Genomic DNA, 21,970 nt, shown 5'->3' with positions numbered 1-21,970 from the left:
AGAAAGTGGGTCCTGTAGTCTCAAATGCTCATCATACTGGCCTGAATCTCTTTTGCTGCCTGTTAGGGGAGATTTTCATTTCAGAAGAATGTTGTCATATAAAACATTGGAAAGTCACGAGGGAGGAGAAGATGTGATAGACCAGGAAACTCTTAATACATTTAGAAAATATAGGTATAAACAAAGAATTTTCGAAAACAGCCTTGTTTTCTCACGTCTCTTGATAAGTGGCAAATTGAGCTGATTTATAAATTGGCAAATTCCTTTTAGTTAGAATAGAAGAAGTCTGATTTATGAATTCGTTGATTTGTTTTTGACATCAACTAGAGTTAAATCTTTTTTGTCACTTGGGACTAACTACTTCAAGAACCTGTAAGTAGGGGAATAGATTAATGGACACATCATCATCTTCCTTCACTCATTAGTTCACATGCCGCTGAGTTCAGTGATCTTATTCTGATGTCTCCAGAATGAATATTTTTCTATCTAGTGAAGCTTTCTTAGTTTACTTTGACAAAACAGATTGCAAATGTAGGAAGCCGAGCTGCCCAGGTGTTTTCCCTACGGAAGTTACGCTATTGATTGAAGAGCTCCTTGTTCAAATTTATTAAAGCAAAAATTTCGCTGAAAAGATGGGATGACTTTCTACAAACATGTTCTCAAATATTAATCTTAGAGGCTAGGACACGGAAAAGGTGGCAGCTTTTTTTTTAAACTTTTTTTTTTTTTTTTTTTAATAAAAAAAAACCTCCTTGCTCACCTGAAGTTGTAGGAAAATTCGTTTCGCATATTAATCAAAATCTCTTATCATTATCTTAGTTTTTCTGTCAAATGTTCTAGGTGGAATGTTATTGACTTGGTTTCTTTGAGGCAAGTTTTTGTTGGAAGGAAACTAAACCCAATTAAGGTGTTTTATTGACTCACTAGACCCAGCTAGAGGTCCGTACAAAATGACTTGTGCTAAAAGTGTATTCAGCTTAGTAGCGACCTGAACTACAAAGCTAAATATATGCTCTCCATTGTTTAATTTTTATACACAGTTAAAACTAGCCCTCGAAAGCCTCGCGGGAGACCCAGAAGTGGCTCTGACCGGAATTCGGCTCTCCTCTCAGACCCGTCTGTGTTTTCCCCTCTAAATAAATCGGAGACCAAATCTGGAGATAAGATCAAGAAGAAAGATTCTAAAAGCATAGAAAAGAAGAGAGGAAGACCCCCCACCTTCCCTGGAGTAAAAATCAAAATAACACACGGAAAGGACATTTCAGAGCTACCAAAGGGAAGCAAAGAAGATAGCTTGAAAAAGATTAAACGGACACCTTCTGCTACGTTTCAGCAAGCCACAAAGATTAAAAAATTAAGAGCAGGTAAACTCTCTCCTCTCAAGTCTAAGTTTAAGACAGGGAAGCTTCAAATAGGAAGGAAGGGGGTACAGATTGTCCGACGGCGAGGAAGGCCTCCATCCACAGAAAGGATAAAGACCCCTTCCGGCCTCCTCATTAACTCTGAACTGGAAAAGCCCCAGAAGGTCCGGAAGGACAAGGAAGGAACACCTCCACTCACAAAAGAAGATAAGACAGTAGTCAGACAAAGCCCTCGAAGGATTAAGCCGGTTAGGATTATTCCTTCTTCTAAAAGGACAGATGCGACAATTGCTAAGCAGCTCTTGCAGAGGGCGAAAAAGGGGGCTCAGAAGAAAATCGAGAAAGAAGCGGCCCAGCTGCAAGGCAGAAAGGTGAAGACACAGGTCAAGAACATCCGGCAGTTCATTATGCCTGTCGTCAGTGCCATCTCCTCGCGCATCATTAAAACCCCTCGGCGGTTCATAGAGGATGAGGATTATGACCCTCCAATTAAAATTGCCCGACTCGAGTCTACCCCGAACAGCAGATTCAGTGCCACGTCCTGTGGGTCTTCTGAAAAATCAAGCGCGGCTTCTCAGCACTCCTCTCAAATGTCTTCGGACTCCTCCCGATCCAGTAGCCCCAGCGTCGATACCTCCACAGATTCTCAGGCCTCGGAGGAGATCCAGGTACTTCCTGAAGAGCGGAGCGATACCCCCGAAGTTCACACCCCACTGCCTATTTCCCAGTCCCCAGAAAACGACGGCAACGACAGGAGGAGCAGAAGGTATTCCGTGTCCGAGAGGAGTTTCGGGTCGAGAGCAACGAAAAAACTGTCCACCCTGCAAAGTGCCCCCCAGCAGCAGCCCTCCTCCTCTCCGCCTCCGCCCCTGCTCACCCCACCCCCGCCGCTGCAGCCGGCCTCCAGCATCTCTGACCACACACCTTGGCTCATGCCTCCCACCATCCCCTTAGCATCACCATTTTTGCCTGCTTCTGCCGCTCCCATGCAAGGGAAGCGAAAGTCGATCTTGCGAGAACCGACGTTTAGGTGGACCTCTTTAAAGCATTCTAGGTCAGAGCCACAGTACTTTTCCTCAGCAAAGTATGCCAAAGAAGGTCTTATTCGCAAACCCATATTTGATAATTTCCGACCCCCTCCGCTGACTCCTGAGGACGTTGGCTTCGCGTCGGGTTTCTCTCCATCTGGTACTGCTGCTTCAGCCCGATTGTTTTCACCGCTCCACTCCGGAACAAGGTTCGATATGCACAAAAGGAGCCCTCTTCTGAGAGCTCCCAGATTTACTCCAAGCGAGGCTCACTCTAGAATATTTGAGTCTGTAACCTTGCCTAGTAATCGGACTTCTGCTGGAACGTCTTCTTCAGGAGTGTCCAACAGAAAAAGGAAGAGGAAAGTCTTTAGTCCCATTCGATCTGAACCAAGATCTCCTTCTCACTCCATGAGGACAAGAAGCGGAAGGCTTAGCACTGCTGAGCTGTCACCTCTCACCCCGCCGTCTTCTGTCTCTTCCTCGTTAAGCATATCTGTTAGTCCTCTTGCCACTAGTGCCTTAAACCCAACTTTTACTTTTCCTTCTCATTCCCTGACTCAGTCTGGGGAGTCTGCGGAGAAAAGCCAGAGACCAAGGAAGCAGGCTAGTGCTCCGGCAGAGCCGTTTTCATCCAGCAGCCCCTCTCCTCTCTTCCCTTGGTTTACCCCAGGCTCTCAGACTGAGAGAGGGAGAAATAAAGACAAGGCCCCTGAGGAGCTGTCCAAAGATCGAGATGCTGACAAGAGCGTGGAGAAGGACAAGAGTAGAGAGCGAGACCGGGAGAGAGAAAAAGAGAATAAGCGGGAGTCGAGGAAAGAGAAAAGGAAAAAGGGATCAGAGATTCAGAGTAGTTCTGCATTGTATCCTGTGAGTAGGGTTTCCAAAGAGAAGGCCGTTGGTGAAGATGCTGCCACTTCATCTTCCGCCAAAAAAGCAACAGGGCGGAAGAAGTCTTCGTCGCTTGATTCTGGGACTGATATGGCCTCCGTGACTCTTGGGGACACAACAGCTGTCAAAACCAAAATACTTCTAAAGAAGGGGAGAGGAAATCTGGAAAAAAACAACTTGGACCTCGGCCCAACTGCCCCATCCCTGGAGAAGGAGAAAACCCTCTGCCTTTCCACTCCTTCATCTAGCACTGTTAAACATTCCACTTCCTCCATAGGCTCCATGTTGGCTCAGGCAGACAAGCTTCCAATGACGGACAAGAGGGTTGCCAGCCTCCTAAAAAAGGCCAAAGCCCAGCTCTGCAAGATTGAGAAGAGTAAGAGTCTTAAACAAACTGACCAGCCCAAAGCACAGGTACTCTTTTCCATCTTGCCTGTTAAAAGTCAACAGCTCCTTCTATGAGCAAGTTTTAGGCGAAGGGTTTCCGTGACGTCTAGTTACGGGAATCAGGAGAAGGGCAGAGGAGGTGGGGGCACTCGCACCGGTCCTTCAAGGACTGGTAGGATTTTGATAGGTGGGAGATGAGAGGGGAGAACATTCTAAACAGAGGGCACTGTGTGGGTAGAGAGGCAGAAGTACGAAGAGGAACGGCAACAGCGGCGGATCGCTGGACTGGGACACACAGGAAGGTGGTGAATTAAGACTGAAAGGCAGTTTGGGGCCACTTGACAGAATGCTGACTTGTTTGTGCTTAATGGGTTTGGTGTAATGGAATCTGTGACTTAATTTTGAAGGTGCGTTTTTGTACTCAAATTGTTTTGCTATTGTTTACTACAGAAAACGGGGGTGGGGGGATTCTCTTCCTCTGAGTACTGAGTGATTAGCGCCACAGATAATAGGGCGTTTGTGGAATACAAATGAGAAGCGCTTAGCCTGAGCGCTGTAGGATTCAGTTAGTTAAGATGATGACAAACAAATTTTACAGAGAACAGCATTATTAATTTTTTACGTCTTACTATTTTTTTCACAAAGTGAGCTCAGGCACCAGCCTTTTCAGAGAAAACCCACCGATCTTCAGGTTCTTTTTTAAAATTGCCATGTAGTAGGTCCATATTCATGCCAACCCACCAAGTTAGATTTAGACGGCCACACACTTAGGTTTATTCATGTTACTCAGCCAAGGGCCATATTGACATTTAGCAATTTCATCAGTTGAGAGTTCTAGCGGGAACACGATGGGATTTGTTTCTGACACCGTGTGGGGTGGTTTTTGGTTAGCCTCCTAGTGATAGGAGCAGTGGCTCTTTAAAGTGCGAGACGTTTCTGTTTAGAGCTGTGGCCTTGTATCCGTACATTTGTAAGTTGTTCCCCCTACCCCTCTGTTGATCAGGGAAATAGAAGAAATAGTCTGTGATTGGATAAGCCTTGTTAACTGCAGACCAAACTTTTTGATAATATAGATTGGCAGCTTGAATTTTGATGGGAACTTTAAAGCAGTAGTATAATCGGGAATAAAAACTTAGTTCATTTTTTTTTTTAAGTTTATTTATTCATTTTTGAGAGAGAGAGAAAGCATGAGCAGGGGAGGGGCAGAGAGAGAGAGGAGAGAGAGGGACTTCCAAGCAGACTCTGTGCTGTCAGCTCAGAGCCTGACTCGGCTCGATCTCACAAACTGAGATCATGACCTGAGCTGGAATCAAGAGTCGGACGCTTAACCAACTGAGCCACCCAGGCATCCCTAGTTTCTGGGGTTTTTTGGCTTTTTGTTTTTTAAAGCCGCACCCCCTTTTTTTGCTGCCAGTTTTAGGATACAGAAGTAGTCGGTTTCTGCAGATTGTCATGGCTTATCAGCTGGGAATAACTAGGGTTGTATGTGTTGATTTTAGATTGTAATAAGCAAAACGAGTCTACCTTGGCTTCAGTTAATTACATTTTCAACATGTGTGGTTGCTGTTGTTTGTTTTGACTTGCCTCTTATTCAGGGTCAAGAGAGTGATTCATCAGAGACCTCTGTGCGAGGACCCCGCATTAAACATGTCTGCAGAAGAGCTGCTGTTGCCCTTGGCCGAAAACGAGCTGTGTTTCCTGATGACATGCCCACCCTGAGTGCCTTACCATGGGAAGAACGAGAAAAGATTTTGTCTTCCATGGGGAATGACGGTAGGTCAGGGAATGCCGGCCTCAGAGTCTAAGCAGACATTTGATTTGTTTGCTGATCATTCTGGGGACGCCTAGTAGGCTCTTCGTAGCATTATGTGTTAGTCTGGGTTTCTCCAAAAAACAAATGGCAAGGGTGCATTCAGTGGGTAAGGATTATACTAGAGAAAATGGCCCGAGAGAAAAAATGGGGAGGGAGCTGGGGAAGGCTGGGGGAACTATCAGACCGCTTTGCAAGTCTGACCCCTATGAAAGAGAAAGGGGAGGAGGGTTGGACAGAATCTTCCCAGACTGTTTTCCCAGAGAGTTTGGCAAGGCTGTCGAGGAGTCCCTGGGCAGAAGTGGACTGTCAGAGTAGTTATGTGTCTCCCAGGACCAGCCCGCCTCAGTGTCCCTGCCATGCTCGGTCACTACCTAAGAGAGACCCTCATGGTAAGTGTGGCCTCTGTGATGCACTGGACTTCAGAGCACAGCAGTTGGGGCCCTTGGTCACTTAGTTACATGCCCCGTGGTTGGAGGTCTGAGGTACATTCTCATGGTTGCATTTAGATGCTGGGTGACTGCTCATATAAAATGTAGAGGTTTAGAGAATCTTAGGAAGCACTCAGTTCATATTTAAGTTAGACTGTGTGGTGTTCTCAGTGTTTGGATTTCTGCTTTCATCAAGCTGTAAGGTATAGACATTTTTAAACATTTAAAGAATTATCTGTGATGGGATATTTTTATTATGCCACATTTCATTTTTGGAGTCCCAATTAAAATGAGGCTCGCGTGTGTATAACAACATCTGTGGATTTTGAGGACTGCCCCCCTCTGCTCCCAAGAAGGAACTAGATGCTCCCTGATAACTAACGCCCCGTTTCTTTAACAGACAAGTCATCAATTGCTGGCTCAGAAGATGCTGAACCTCTTGCTCCACCCATCAAACCAATTAAACCCGTTACCAGAAACAAGGCGCCTCAGGAACCTCCAGTAAAGAAGGGACGACGGTCCAGGCGGTGTGGGCAGTGTCCCGGCTGCCAGGTGCCTGAGGACTGTGGTGTTTGTACTAATTGCTTAGACAAGCCCAAGTTTGGTGGCCGAAATATAAAGAAGCAGTGCTGCAAGTGAGTGGGGGTCTTACTCTGAGGCGGTGGCCTCTCAGCCGTGAAGGTTGTGTGTTTATGCCTGGTTTGTGGCAGGGACGCAGCAGAAAACTGAATGTGGTGGTAATGAGTCCCCTTGAGGTGCAAGGTTAAGTTGCCCAGTTGGATTTTGTGACGTGGCTAGGTTTGGGCTGCCCTTCAGTAAGAAATAGTCTGGGGCAGTGCTGTCCAGGAGAACGTCCCGCTGCAAGTAGGAATGTTCTCGGCTTAGTTCAGTGTGGTAGCCATTAGCCAAACGTGGCTGTAAAACACTTGAAGTGTGGTTAGTATAACTCAGGAACTACATACTTAATTGCATTTCATGTTAATTAAATTTAAATAGCCACACGGGCTGACAAATCTGTGGGGCACCTGGGCCGCTCTGTCGGTTAAGCGTCCGACTTTTGATCTCAGCTTGGGTCTTGATCTCAGGGACGTGAGTTCAAGCCCTGTATTGGGCTCCACGCTGGGTGTGGAGCCTACTTAAAAAAAAGAAGAGAAAAGAAAAAAAACCTGATAAATTATATGTTTATATTTTATATATTGTATAAATTATATATAAGCCACATATATATGTAATATTTACATATACTCGATCTATCATTTATATATAATTTACATATATATTATAATATTATCTGTATAAATTTTCAAGTCAACTGACATCATGGCATTCAGGACATTATGGTGATATGTTAGTAGAAAACTCTTGGCTTTCTTTCTTTTTTTTTTTTAATTTTTTTTTTTTTTTAACATTTATTTATTTTTGAGACAGAGAGAGACAGAGCATGAACGGGGGAGGGGCAGAGAGAGAGGGAGACACAGAATCGGAAGCAGGCTCCAGGCTCTGAGCCATCAGGCCAGAGCCCGACGCGGGGCTCCAACTCACGGACCGCGAGATCGTGACCTGGCTGAAGTCGGACGCTTTAACCGACTGAGCCACCCAGGCGCCCCAACTCTTGGCTTTCTAACTCCTGGAATATTTTCATGCACATGGGATTTTTGATCTGAAAGTTTTGATTACTCGATCTTTTCCCCTTGTTTTAGTCAGCTTATGGATGCACTTTCTGCTCTCTGGGATAATTTGTTTGAAGTGAATCGAGACGTTTGCACAGACAGAAATGTTGGTGACTGAGCATAAGGAGTACAGTGCCCAGACAAGGAGGAGATGTTAGCAGTAGGTATTTGCTGAGTGAATGGCAGCACGACAGTGATTTATAGAAAACGTGGTTGGGAGAAAGTACTTCAGGGGAGACAGTGTCTAGGAGACCGTAAGTAGTTCTGTGCTTTGGTTTAGTCTGTCCTTAAGCAGGATTCTTGCCTCCGTCCAGTTAGTAGAAAGAAGTGAGATAATTCACTGATCAGCAGAAAGGTACCTGACTGCAAGATAAACCTGCACTATAATTTAGGGGTTGACATGGATTTAGACTTCAAGTTAAGTTTCAGTTTCACTAAGTTGAGGGGTGGAATATATACAAAGCCCTGAGATAGACCTATAGCATTGTAGTCGCAGAGGCCTTGTTGGTTAATTTCAGTCCATTTGTATTTAGATTACTATATGAATATTAATCTCCTAAGGGAGCAGAAGCGATCTGACTACAAGAAATACCAGCTGATCATTTTGTGTGTGGTGCTGGTCAGTACTAGGTGATAAGAAATTTGAGTCCGTTTCAAAAATAATTTGATACTGGCTCCTTTTAGAGCCTACAGGTAGGTAAAATTGCTGATTGAAGCATTCAAAGGCTCAGATTGAATCTGAGCAATCAACAGTGCCTTTTTTCAACTCTCAGAATGAACCTGAATAAAGGTTCACTGATTCTCACAGGCCAATTGACACTTGTTTCAACTGCTCTTCTTCTAAATGTAGTTTACTTTATGATATCCCTTGTCATCCTAGGATGAGAAAATGTCAGAATCTACAGTGGATGCCTTCCAAAGCCTACCTTCAGAAGCAAGCAAAAGGTAGTGTTGTAGAAAGATCTTCCCCAAATGCTTCCTGCTTTAATGCCATACAATCACGTGCATCTAGCGTAAAGAGAATGCTAATTTGTTGTTGTTGTTGTTGTTGTTTAAGTACCGCTCTTTCCCAGCAAGTTGGTGTTTGTGGAAGCTGGATGGTAGTTACATGAGGGTTCATTTTATTATTTCCTTTACCTTGAAATTTTCCATAATAAAAAAAAAAAAATTAATTCCTGTAAAAATTACAGTGCATTCCATTTCCTAGAGCAACAAAAGTATCCCCATTTCACCTGACCAGCATGAGCCTTCCAGCGTGAACTTCAGCTGCAGGAAACTGAGAATAAGGTTATGTTACATTCGTCTACTTCTGTCTTAAGTAAAATTCTTCTCACTTACAATCTTGTGTTTCCTCCTAGCTGTGAAAAAGAAAGAGAAAAAGTCTAAGACCAGTGAAAAGAAAGAGAGCAAAGAGAGCAGTGTTGTGAAGAATGTGGTGGACTGTAGTCAGAAGCCTACCCCGGCAGCAAGAGAGGACCCTGCCCCCAAGAAAAGCAATAGTGAACCACCCCCTCGAAAGCCCGTCGAGGAAAAGAGTGAAGAAGGGAACGCCTCTGCCCCAGGACCTGAATCCAAACAAGTTACCACCCCGACTTCCAGGAAGTCCAGCAAGCAGGTCTCCCAGCCGCCTCCAGTCACCCCCCCACAGCCACCAAGCACAGCACCGCCAAGAAAAGAAGTTCCCAAGACCACTCCTAGCGAGCCCAAGAAAAAGCAGCCTCCGCCACCGGAATCAGGTGAGTGAGGAAGGCAAGGAGGAATAGCTGAACCAGAAGAACACCTCTGTCTTTCTTAAACAGCGTGTGGAAACCTGACGTGTACGTTTTGAAGCCTTTAATTCAGAAAAATTAGCTCTCTTTTAACCTGTTTACAGAATAATAGAGAAATAGAAGCAAAAAACCCCAGTGAAGTCGGAGGTATTGTCTTCGTTTCCTATTTAAAGCCCGGAGTTTCAATAGTTTCCTGTGTTTTCTAATGCCCCTTTCCTCACAGGCCAGTAAGTCCTAAAAGTGGTCATTGCTATTTAGCACTGACTGTAATTTATGTTGAATTCTTCAGGTCCAGAGCAAAGCAAGCAGAAAAAAGTGGCTCCTCGACCAAGTATTCCTGTAAAACAAAAACCAAAAGAAAAGGTGAGGACAGATTCCTTTCTCTGCCATTGCTCGGGGATGCGTTCCATCCTGTAGGGCAGTAGTCTTGCCCTTGGCATTTACGTGATTGCGTGAATGAAACCGCTTATCTGCTTCTAGGAAGATGGCAGTGGACTTTCTTAAAATTGACAAACTTCAGGTTTAGGCTTTCGCTCGTTTTGTTTTTTTGTTTCTTTCCCCTTGTTCCTTTCCCCTTCTTTGTGGTCCTCTATGCTTAGGCTTATGTCGCAGGCCACTTTAAGGTAATTGTTTCTGCCTTCAGCATCCTTTAGTGACATTTGTCTATAACTATCACCCTTCCCTGTGTCCACGCTGTTATAATTATATGGAGAGAGACGGGTCTTCAAGAATCTTCTGGCTCTTTCTGCTGTCTCTCTGTGCCACCGTAATGGTGTGTATGAACTTCCTGGTTGATACTCTCAAGAGTATCAGCAATGCCAAAGAGGGGCAGATGCCAGGGTCTTAGGAGGCCTTACTCCAAGGTCATTGTCTGGCTTCTGACTGTAGTGATAATCAAGCATGGTCATACTGACAAATTGAAATCATTGACGATCACAGAGCTGGGAACGCTTCTGTGAGCATCCCAGGCGGGTTAAACAGGAGTGGAGCGATCGGCCCCACATTTGATGTGCAACTGAAAGATCTAGAAAAATGGCAGAATACACTGCTCCCGTGCTGTCACTTCCGTTTCATTGTGCCAACAACCTCGGCCGGCGTCACAGACCACGAAGAAGCAAGCCAAGAACCCACAGGGGAGAGTCCTGGAATTCTTCTTCTCGGGTTGTAATACATATGTAAAATGCCTTTCTGGAGAAAAGAATCTGCAGATTGACTCTCTGTGTCTGTAGGGTACTTCCGTGGAGATGTGTTTTCTAGATCTGTTAGACTTGTCGTTTGCGTTATCTGTTACAAAGGCAAAGGCAAATAGGGTGTGGTGGTGTTCTTCATCCATCTTCTGTCTCTGTAGGAAAAGCCACCTCCAGTCAGTAAGCAGGAGAACACAGGCACTTTGAACATCCTCAGCACTCTCTCCAATGGCAATAGTTCGAAGCAAAAAATCCCAGCAGATGGAGTCCACAGGATCAGAGTGGACTTTAAGGTAAAGGTGTTCTCGTGACCATGTAGTGTACCAAGCGTCATGGACTTTAAATCAGAAAAATGATGTTAATCAGGGGTGCCTGGGTGGCTCAGTCGGTTAAGTGTCCGACTTCGGCTTGGGTCGTGATCTGAGTTCGTGGGTTTGGGCCCCGCGTCTGGCTCTGCGCTGACAGCTCGGAGCCTGGAGCCTGCTTTGGATTCTGTGTCTCCCTCTCTCTCTGCCCCTCCCCCGCTCACACGCTGTCTCTCTCTGTCTCTCAAAAATGAATAAACATTAAAAAAACAAAACAAAACAATGTTAACCCAAGGTATTGAAAGAAAGGCAACTCGACACCAAGTCAGGGAGTAAGAACTACCATCAGAAGGTGGGTTCAGGGGTGAGAGACACCACTGTTTGTGGGCTGGCTAAAGAACACAGGCATTGACGCACTCCTGACCATTGTGAGTAATAAAAGTGCATTTGGATGAGAACAGTGTCTGAGGAAAGAATTCATTCACGTAGGAAATATCGAACCACGATGATGGCTTGAATCAGCAAAACTTTAAGGAAAAGTCAGTCCCAGGGTATCTTTTAACAGTGTGTGTGTCTGAGATTCTAATTTTGTAAAGCAGCAGTTCTTTTCAAACCCACTGAAGTGAAGTATTCTGGACCCTATGCTGTCACTCTGGTTCTAGGCTTTCCATCCTCACTTTCGTTCCAAAGCGGTGTCATTGTAACACTTTCATAAATGACCTGTGTCTCTCTCTCTGCAGGAGGATTGTGAAGCAGAAAATGTATGGGAGATGGGAGGCTTAGGAATCCTGACCTCTGTTCCTATAACCCCCAGAGTGGTTTGCTTTCTCTGTGCCAGTAGTGGGCATGTAGAGGTAAGAAATCCTGCTTCTTGGTACCCCAGAAAGTTGAATGGTAGATTATTTTGCTGTAATGAAAGACTCATTCTGTTTTGTTGGCGTGTACCAGGTGCTACCCCCTCTTTAATTTTATTTAATTTTTAAAGTAATCTCCCTGCCCAACGTGGGGCTCAAACTCACAACCCCGAGATCAAGAGTCGCATGCTCCACAGGAGGTCTCTAGGTGCCCTGGTATCTCCTCTTGAAACCAGCCACTGAAGTATTTTTGAAGATTTTGTAGAGGTTTTAGGAAGGAATCTGCCTCTTAGTAGAGTAGCAAAAGTATTGAGTGTGAAAAGTTGAATGGTCTCATCTCTTAAATTCATTCTTTTTATTAGAGTTCTGATATTTCTGCTACATGTCCAAACATGGAAAAACTGTTACAGTGCTCTTCTAGAGAAAGATATGGCTATCTTATATTGAATATCAAAAACCCCTTGTCTATAAAGAGCTCTTGGCAATTAATAAGAAAAAGGAACAACACCCACTAAAAGAAAAGGCTAAGGGCAGAAATATGTAATTCACAAAATGAGAAATAAACATGGTGGGAGGTGTCCTAGAGCCTTCTGATGAACAAAAATTGGACATTAAGCATTAAAAAGATCATGTGGGAAGGGACACCTGACTGCCTCAGTTGGTGGAACATGGGACTCTTGAGCTTGTGTTGGGTGTTAGCCCCAGGTTGGGTATAGAGATTACTTAAAAATAAAATCTTAAAAAAAAAATCACGTGGGAAAAAAAGATTTGGAAATAGGGACTTTCCGCTGGTGGAAATCTAAATGTTACAGTCTTTCTTTCTGAGCAGATTGTTCGGAAATACGTATTTATCTTTAAAATGAGCATACTGTCTAACCCAACAATTGTACGCCAGGCATTTATCTTAAGGCTATAATTAGATCAGCAAATAGGTATATGTGTACATACATATGTGCGCGTACAATACATACACGTGTATATAAACATACATGTACATAATATATACATGTATACGTACATGTATATAATAAACCTTTCTCTATATATGTAATAAATACAAGACTTTATTTCAGTACTCTTTAGAGTGATCAAAAATAGGAAACAGCCGAAAGTTTGTCAGTAAAGAGCGGGGGCTTGCTTAAAATAATCATAGGACATGCATATAAGGGCAAGTATGAAGTCCTACATAATAATACAGATTGATATAGACATGGAAAGGTGTCCTTGACACGTCACTGAGTTAAAATAGCAGGTTACAAAGTAGTATGTAAAGCGTGATCCCATTTTGGTTTGGACATTGTTTTAAAAATATATTCAGAAAGAGTTGTGGAAAGGTTTACATCAAAATCTTAAAAGTGTGGTTGGGTTATGGTTGACTTGTTTTCTCTTTATTTTTCTTTATCCTTTTGAATCTTTTGCAGTGAATATCTGCCACCTTTACAGTAAGAGAGAAAAAAAAGCACAATTTAAATAGAGAGCAGAAGTTTGTCATTCATACAATCCTCAATTCCAGAATGCCTCCTTCGCTTATTACTTTATCACATATGTATTTTAGTATCATAACGAAATTCCAAACCCAGATTGTAATGTGGATATTGAGCAGTCCGTGAGACTCATTCACTAGCTAAGAGATTCAGCCCTGCCCACTTGCTATGTTAAATTATACATTAGCAAAATTATACATTATTGTCTGGTGTTCATTCATTAAGCAAATCTATTAGTGCCTATCGTGAACTATAATATTGTTCTAAGTGGTGGGGTTGCTTTAGATACCATTGAGATTAAGAATATTCAGTGTAGGGGCGCCTGGGTGGCTCAGTCAGTTAAGTGTCTGACTTTGGCTCAGGTCATGATCTCACAGCTCATGGGTTCGAGCTCCACGTCAGGCTCTGTGCTGACAGCTCAGAGCCTGGAGCCTTCTTTAGATTCTGTGTCTCCATCTCTCTCTGCCCTTCCTCCGTCCCTCTCTCTCTCTCAAAAATAAAAAAAAAAACATTAAAACATTAAAAAAAAAAAAGTATTCAGTCTATAATTGATTCTCCGCCTTTTGGCTAAGAGCAAGTGAAGAATATTCGGTCTATAACATCAAGGGTCCGCTGTATCTCTTGTATGTAATCTTTATACTTTGCATCCATACATATGCTATCCACATGAATAACTTGTAGCACCAGTCCTTCAACTTCTATGATAAAACGATTTTTTTCAGACTATAATTGCTTTAATTTAAATTGTGTAGTTATGCACAGCAATCCCACAGGATTCCTAAAAACTGAATTAGAAAAGGAATAGCCCACTGCCTGCATTGCACTCCTAAAACATAACCAGTGCCTAATGAATTCTGGCATTTGAATTTTAAAAATCTTTTTATGGTGATGTTATTTCAGGTTTGCAGAAAAGTTAGAGTACAAAGAATTCCCATATATCCTTCACCCAGATTTCCCAAATGTTAATTGTTTAAGTTTATTTATTTTGAGAAAGAGAGAGAGCCAGCAGGGGAAGGGCAGAGAGAGAGAGAGAGAGAGAGAGAGAGAGAGAGAGAGGGAGAGAATCCAAAGCAGGCTCCGCACCGCCAACATAGAGCTAGACGTGGGGCTCAAACTCACCAACTGCCAGATCATGACCTAAGCCGAAACCAAGAGTTGGAAACTTAACTGACTGAGCCACCCAGGTGCCCCTCAAATGTCAATATGTTTATTTGCTTTATCCTTTTCTCTTTGTGTGTCCGTATTTTACAAAGTGAGAAGTTAAATATGTGTACACATTTTATACGCAGACACATTTTTTTCTGAAACTTTGGGAGTAAGTTGCAGACGTGTCCTTTTACGTCTGAATATTTGGTGTGTATTTCCTAAAACCAAGGATATTCTCATGTAATCACAGTATAGTTATCAAAATCAGGAAATTAACACTGGCATATTACTGTTAACCTAATCTATAGACCTCATTTAGACTTGACCAGTTGCCCCAATAATTCTGTTATGGCAAAATAAAATTCTTTTTTTTTTTTTTTTAAGTTTATTTATTTATTTTGAGGCAGGGGGGAGCACAAGCGGGGAGGGGCAAAGAGAATCCCAAGCAGACTCCACTCTGTCAGCATCAGGCCCCATGTAGGGCCTGAACTCATGAACCGTGAGATCATGACGTGAGCCGAAATCAAGAGTTGGATGCTTAACCAACTGAGCCATGCAGGTGCCCCAGCAAAATAAAATTCTTACTCAAAATTTTTAAAAATGCCCATATGAAAATATCATTTTAAAATTACAGATGGAAAGGATAAACCAGAGTTTACAACTGTCTTTAGTGTATTGTCGGAAACCTTTAAAACCTTCCCAGGGTACCTGGGTGGCTCTGTCAGTTCAGTGTCTGACTCTTCCTTTTGACTCAGGTCATGATGTCACAGTTCATGGGTTCAAGTCCTGGTTCATGGGTTCGAGCCCTGCATTGGGCTCTGCACTGACAGCACAGATCCTGCTCGGAATTCTCTCTCTTTCTGCCTCTCCCCTGCAAACACACAAAACCTCCCCATTTCCCCCTTCCCATAGCTCTTGTAGCTTGCTTATGGCACTTAGCCACATTCTGTTAAATCTGGGAATGTATTTATTATATATTAAAAAATACATATCTATATAGTTACTTTAAAAATATTTTTTAATGTTTATTTATTTTTGAGACAGAGAGACAGACCATGAGTGGGGGAGGGGCAGAGAGAAAGGGAGACCCAGAATCTGAAGCAGGGTGGAGGTTCCATGCTGTCAGCACAGAGCCCGAGGCAGGGCTCGAACTTACCAGCCGCGAGATCATGACCTGAGCCAAAGTCGGACACTTAACCGACTAAGCCACCCAGGCGCCCCTATATAGTTATTTTTTTAATTCTACTGTTATTACCTTAGTCCCCTGAATCACCTGCAATGCCTAATATTGGACTTTTTTTTTTTTTTTTTTTTTTTTTTTTTTACATAATCATTGCTGAATGATTATATGTTGAATAAAACATGTTGGGCTCCTGTAGCCTGAAGTATATAGATAGGATTTGGTTGCTATTTCTTCATGTTATTTGACAACTTCTATGTTCCCATCTACCCTAGTTTGTGTATTGCCAAGTCTGTTGTGAGCCCTTCCACAAGTTTTGTTTAGAGGAGAACGAGCGCCCTCTGGAGGACCAGCTGGAGAATTGGTGTTGTCGTCGCTGCAAGTTCTGTCACGTCTGTGGAAGGCAGCACCAGGCTACAAAGGTATAAAACGAAGTGATAGAACTCTTTAGAGGAGTATCCCCTCTCTCCGTCTCTGCCTTTTGTTTTTGGGTTTTGTACCTATATTTTTTCTTTGTTGGCTTAGTCTAGCGTGACTATTTAGGTATAATTCATTGCCTATTTTTGTGTTTTAATTTGGGGCATATAGGAGAAAACATTGTCATTAGGTAAAATCCCCCAAAGTAAATCAAATCTACCCGATAAGAACATTCATCACCGAGGACCTTTCGCAGGACCTCAATCCGCATGCTTTCACTGAGAATAAATAATTCGCGAGAAAATTTAAACTGTTGTCATGATGTGCTATACTTTACTTGCAGATAAATATGAAAGGGACACTGAGTCATAGGTGTTTCGAGTGAACTGATGTGATATCCACCTTTGCCTTTAAATTTTCTTTTTTATTACAAGTGACACACAATATTATGTTAGTTTTTGGCGTGCAGCTTAGTGATTCAGCACTTCTGTACATTACACAGTGCCCACCGTGAGAAGTGTCGTCGGCATCTGCCAACGCACGACACCGTTACAGTCCTGGTGACTATATTCTCTACACTGCACTTTCCCCGTCTGTGACCTACTCACTTTATACCTGGAAGTTGGTAGCTATTCATCCTCTGCCTTTATATTTCCTACAGCAGCTGCTGGAGTGTAATAAGTGCCGAAACAGCTATCACCCTGAGTGCCTGGGACCAAACTACCCCACCAAACCCACAAAGAAAAAGAAAGTTTGGGTGAGTGCACACATCGTGCTGTTTCAGAGAGAACTGGCATGGAGCTCTGGGGCTCGTGCACCTTGTAACAGGGAGAGCCTTGCTCGAGGACGTCATTGTAACAATGTTTTGGTCTCGTTATTAAGGAAAGGCGTCCCAGGGAAGAAGTCCACTCTGGAAACTGATTGCATCCGAGATCTTTTTAAATGAGATGAGATACTAAAAGTGAATTCCTATTGAATTTCTTTTCTTTTCCAGATCTGCACCAAGTGTGTTCGCTGTAAGAGCTGTGGATCCACGACTCCAGGCAAAGGATGGGACGCACAGTGGTCTCATGATTTCTCACTGTGCCATGACTGTGCCAAACTCTTTGCTAAAGGTACATCAAAAAGGCCGGTTTTATCAACTCTCAGGGGTTATATTTGGTTGCTCTGGAGGTGAACCGAACACTCCAGGGAAGTGAAGTAGGAAGTCTTGCGCATTTTGTCAAGGGTACCATTTAGAGCATTTCCTAAGTTCCTGGCCTTGTTCTTTTCTTTACGCGAAGTATCACAGCAACTAGAAATATTTTGTTAGCTTATATGGGAAGAATTAAGGGGACATGTTGTAATAACTAACCACAAAGAAAGGCTCTAAGCCATTATTTCCGAAAGTAAGGTACATAGACGTTTCATTGTTTCAGAAGTGATTTTAGGTGGTATTGAGTCAAACATTTTATTTTCATAGATATGCTAGAAAAAAATTAATAACTAATACGTTAAACTCGTTTTGCTGATTTAGGATAATAATGATACAAAGTTTACTATTGGAAGTTATACTAATATAAGCAAGTTACTAATATAAGCAAATCAATGTTAAGTCTATTAAGAATGATAGAGGATATTATGGATAAAACAAATTGACGAAGGTTGTATGTTGTGCTGAACTTTTCGAAGTGCTGCTCTAAGCTCTAACTTAAATCACTAGGAATAAGGAGGTGTAAATTAACTGTGTTATTTTACACCCATATCCTCACCTTTTTTAAAAAATATAGACATTTCTTTGGGATGTTCAAGAGAGAAAATTCTCTCTTTCATTCTTTTTTTATTGTGTCGTCTGTAGACTCTACCCCACGACCTTTAAAAATGAGTCTAAGTAAGGGTGCCTGGCTGGCTCAGTCCATAGAGCATGTGACTCTCGATCTCAGGGTCGTGAGTTCAAGCTCCACGTTAGATGTGGAGGCTACTCCAAAAGAAAAGGAGTCTAAATGGAATTAGTGGTATGTTCTAAGAGCTCAGAATAATCTTGACGCCGCACAGATGTGTGAGCATCCCATCGGAGATCTATGCTGGCGTTGTTAAGAAGTTCCGGCACATAGAAGCCCCAGCCTCAGAGGTGCCGGCACGGGGCCCAGAGCCCCGCTGAACCGCGTGCTTTGCTCACAGGGAACTTCTGCCCTCTGTGTGACAAGTGCTATGACGACGACGACTACGAGAGCAAGATGATGCAGTGTGGGAAGTGCGACCGCTGGGTCCACTCCAAATGTGAGAATCTTTCAGGTACAGAAGGTTGGAGTCTTTTTTTTTTATTACAGTTTTCTTCTTTCTTGGTACATTTACAGCCCCCAGAGTAATCTGTAAACGTAACATGACGGCCATGCTGTTACTTAGAGTCGTTTTAAATTTCCCTTCTTGGTCTCTAGAATAACTTAAATAACTTCGGTCTCTAACACTGTCGTGTTAAGTTGTGCTCGTTTATCGGGAACATAAACATTTACAATATTCATTTGCTAGCTCTTGGTGGGCCCCGTAACCGGTCGATCCTCCAGTAACCAAATCCTGGGTTAGTGTTGCTGGCGTCCCTTTGGAGCTCAGTATGTGGGGATCAGTTCCTCGGGGACGTTAGAGTCTTGCTACTGTTCCTAACCTACAACTTTGTATTAAACTCAGTGGAGTAATGTCCTCTTCTCCCTGTCTGCCACCCTTCAGAGCACCTCAGCATCGTAGGTTTTTGTTTTTCCAGATGAGATGTATGAGATTCTATCTAATCTGCCAGAAAGCGTGGCCTATACTTGTGTGAACTGTACTGAGCGGCACCCTGCAGAGTGGCGACTGGCCCTTGAGAAAGAGCTACAGATCTCTCTGAAGCAAGTCCTGACAGCTTTGCTGAACTCTCGGACCACCAGCCACTTGCTCCGCTACCGACAGGTAGGCCCGAGTCTCACGTCGGTTCCTAAGAGTTTGTTCTGAAGTGGGTTTTCTCCGGTGATGGACTGTTGGTTTTATTTTGCGTCATTCTTCGTTCAGTTTTGTAGAGTCACTTGTTGTGGCTTTCAACCATTAAGAAAATCTTCAGGGCCGGGGTGCCTGGGTGGCTCGGTCAGCTTCAGCTCAGGTCGTGATCTGGTTCAAACCCCGCGTCAGAGTCTGTGCTGACAGCTCAGAGCCTGGAGCCTGCTTCGGATTCTGTGTTTCCTCTCCCTTTCTCTCTGCCCCTCCCCACTCCTGTTCTGTCTCTCTCTCTCTCTCTCTCAAAAATGAATAAACATTAGGAAAAAAAAAGTTTTTGTTTTTTTTTTTTTAAAGAAAATCTTTAGAGCCCAGAGTAAGATCTTGTCTAGGGAACTTCTTTGCTGTTATGATAAGAAATTTGGACTTTCTACTCTGAAGGGTCTGAGAGGGACCAATGAAGAGCTTCACCCAAGAGTAACCTGATCAGAATTGCTTTTTTAGAGAAAAAGTGATTCTGACTAGAAGAGAGAGGAAGGATTGGTGAGGACTGAGGCTAGAAGCAGGGAGAGTGGTTGGGAGGCAGTTAGATCAATCTGGGGAAGAGAGAGATTGAGGGCCTGATCTAAGATGATAGTCATGTGGCTAGAGACCCTTTGCCTCTGGGAAATCCTAGGCTTCTCGGGGCACAATTTGTAAATCACTACTTTTTGTCTATTTTAGTCGTGAACTATATACACCTGTAGAGTAGTCATTAGAAACTCAAGGTAAAATGCTGAAAGAACCGCACAGATAACTTGAACTCAGATAGGCTGTTGCTTTGTCTCTTGATAGAACTCCACATTTTGGATAGGAACATTTGCAATCTCTGTCTTCCTCAGAAGGGACTGGAGGGTGTCTGTTTTCATACGAGGTTTGGAAGTTATCAGGCAAAGCTTCTAAGGTCAAAGTCACAGACTTGCATGGTCAAAGTCTTAGAGAACTGGCTCGTTCCGATTACTTTTTCTGTTATTTAAGAAATCTCTGATTATTTTCACGTTCTTTAGGTTTAATAATAGGAATCCTTCCGTGCTATCTTTATTAATTTTAATAGAATTTACACGGGTGCCTCATTTTCAGTGTCAGGTAAAAGAAACCTGTCTTTCCTGGCAACAGGCTGCCAAGCCACCAGACTTAAATCCTGAGACGGAGGAGAGCATACCTTCCCGCAGCTCCCCGGAAGGGCCTGACCCGCCGGTGCTTACCGAGGTCAGCAAACAGGAGGAGCAGCAGCCTTTAGATCTGGAAGGAGTGAAGAGGAAAATGGACCAAGGGAGTTACACATCCGTGGTACGTCTCTCCAACGAACTACCAACATTCCAAGTGCCATTTTAGCTTCTTTGGGTCTTTTGGGGGATGAGGCTTGGGAGTAAGCATTAAAAGATGGTTTGTATTATATTTAGCAACGTCATGTGGATTTAAATACCTAAAAATATGTGAGCTCTCTTAGCTCTGTGTTTCAGAAGACAGGGAGGTAGTGTCTCAGAACGGTTCTCTGGTTTGGCTTTCATCTGAGTTCGCTGAAAATCATTTTTGCCTTAAAATTATTTTTATATTTAAACTTTGTGGGAACATGCTAACGTGAAGTTACTTGGTTTGCCCCTTTTGAAATCATGTCTGAATAACGTGTCTTTCAGTCTAGGATCTTTATTATAGACAGATGTCTTTTAAATGTATGGTTTTAAGGATGTATGGGGATGATTGTTATCTCATGGTCCATATTTGACATTTCATTTGTTGATGGGGCATCCAGCTGGCTCAGTCAGTGGAGCATTCGACTCTTATCTCCGAGGTTGTGAGTTCAAGCCCCACGTTGGATGTAGAGATTACTTAAAAAATTACAAAATTTAAAATAAAAAGAACGTATGGGAACATCTGTAATCTCATGGTCCACATTTGCTGTTCAGTTGTTTTATTCATTTTAATCTGAGTAAAAAATCATGGTCCTATTTGGGTAACTTGCCATGATAACAGCTAATTTATTTGCATACTTGCTTTATTAGCCTGGCTTCTCTTGGCTGCCGCAAGTTGAGAACTGAATTCAAAAAGCCTCCACTAAAGACAAATTACACTGCATTAAAGTAGGGTGTCCATTTTCTGTTGGATTTCTGTGCTGGGTGATTTAGGAGGGAACAGGAAGTGGTTTTGAGATCACACTGCTTTTTGAATAATTAATACTTTGTTTTTGTATACAGTTGGAGTTCAGTGATGATATCGTGAAGATCATTCAAGCAGCCATTAATTCAGATGGAGGACAGCCAGAAATTAAAAAAGCCAACAGCATGGTCAAGTCCTTCTTTATTCGGGTGAATGATATTAATAGTTCATGTTTTTAATGCGCATCTATGGGTAATTACTCTGTGAGCAAAACGGATTTGTTCTCTTCTCCGATTTGTTTTGCCATGTGTGTAAAACATCTTTTGGTTTAGTTAATTCCTCTGATTCTTTGGGAGGAAATTGGCGAGGTTGCCAGAGTGGATGGATCTTTCCCTTAGTGGCCTGAAATCATCCTCATATTGACAGGGAAGCTGGTGTGAAGTTGTTAGTTTTTGTGTGGTTTCCAAATGGATGTTCACATGCTTACATTTGTTTGTTTGTTTATTTTTCTGTTAGCAAATGGAACGTGTTTTTCCATGGTTCAGTGTCAAAAAGTCTAGGTTTTGGGAGCCAAATAAAGTATCGAGCAAGTAAGTAAACTTGGTATTCCTTTTTTTCCCTCCTCATCAGCTAGAAATTTGAGAGTTCTGACATTTCTAGATTAAGGTTTCTTTAGGCTAGGTCTTAATATTAACAATTAATCATTTGAAATGCCTTTTCGATGCTGCTTTAGAGATAATACTTAATGTTTATTATAGTCTGTTGCCCATTTTTTTTCTTTCTTTATATGTTATGTTTTCCGGAATTTGGCTTAACTTGTGGCAGAGGTACAATCCACGTGCTATATATGCAGCTCAGTATTTGGACTTGTGATAACCGGGTTCTGTTTTATTTGGTTCAAATGGTGCTCTCTCCTGCTCTTGAGTCTCCATATTTAACTTAAAAATTTTATTCTACTAAATCCTGTTGAG

The 21,970-nt window shown here is 42.8% G+C and overlaps 1 protein-coding gene across 1 annotated transcript in view; it reads left to right on the top strand.

Annotated features, from left to right (window-relative positions):
- Positions 1 to 21,970, top strand: part of KMT2A (lysine methyltransferase 2A) — an 85,442-nt gene that overhangs the window by 29,258 nt on the left and 34,214 nt on the right. The window contains 16 exon segments of the mRNA XM_053900389.1: positions 1,041 to 3,694; positions 5,263 to 5,440; positions 6,309 to 6,543; positions 8,459 to 8,523; positions 8,937 to 9,314; positions 9,637 to 9,710; positions 10,696 to 10,827; positions 11,580 to 11,693; positions 15,779 to 15,925; positions 16,582 to 16,677; positions 16,915 to 17,035; positions 18,081 to 18,194; positions 18,658 to 18,842; positions 20,019 to 20,192; positions 21,098 to 21,208; positions 21,516 to 21,589. Coding sequence (XP_053756364.1) covers positions 1,041 to 3,694; positions 5,263 to 5,440; positions 6,309 to 6,543; positions 8,459 to 8,523; positions 8,937 to 9,314; positions 9,637 to 9,710; positions 10,696 to 10,827; positions 11,580 to 11,693; positions 15,779 to 15,925; positions 16,582 to 16,677; positions 16,915 to 17,035; positions 18,081 to 18,194; positions 18,658 to 18,842; positions 20,019 to 20,192; positions 21,098 to 21,208; positions 21,516 to 21,589 — 4,852 coding nt within the window.

The sequence above is a fragment of the Panthera pardus genome, unplaced genomic scaffold (genome assembly GCF_024362965.1).
Source record: "Panthera pardus isolate Hobbes unplaced genomic scaffold, ASM2436296v1 HiC_scaffold_12, whole genome shotgun sequence".
Taxonomy (NCBI): Eukaryota; Metazoa; Chordata; class Mammalia; order Carnivora; family Felidae; genus Panthera; species Panthera pardus.
Note: the sequence above shows the minus strand (reverse complement) of the source record. Positions and strands in the feature narration are given on the sequence as shown.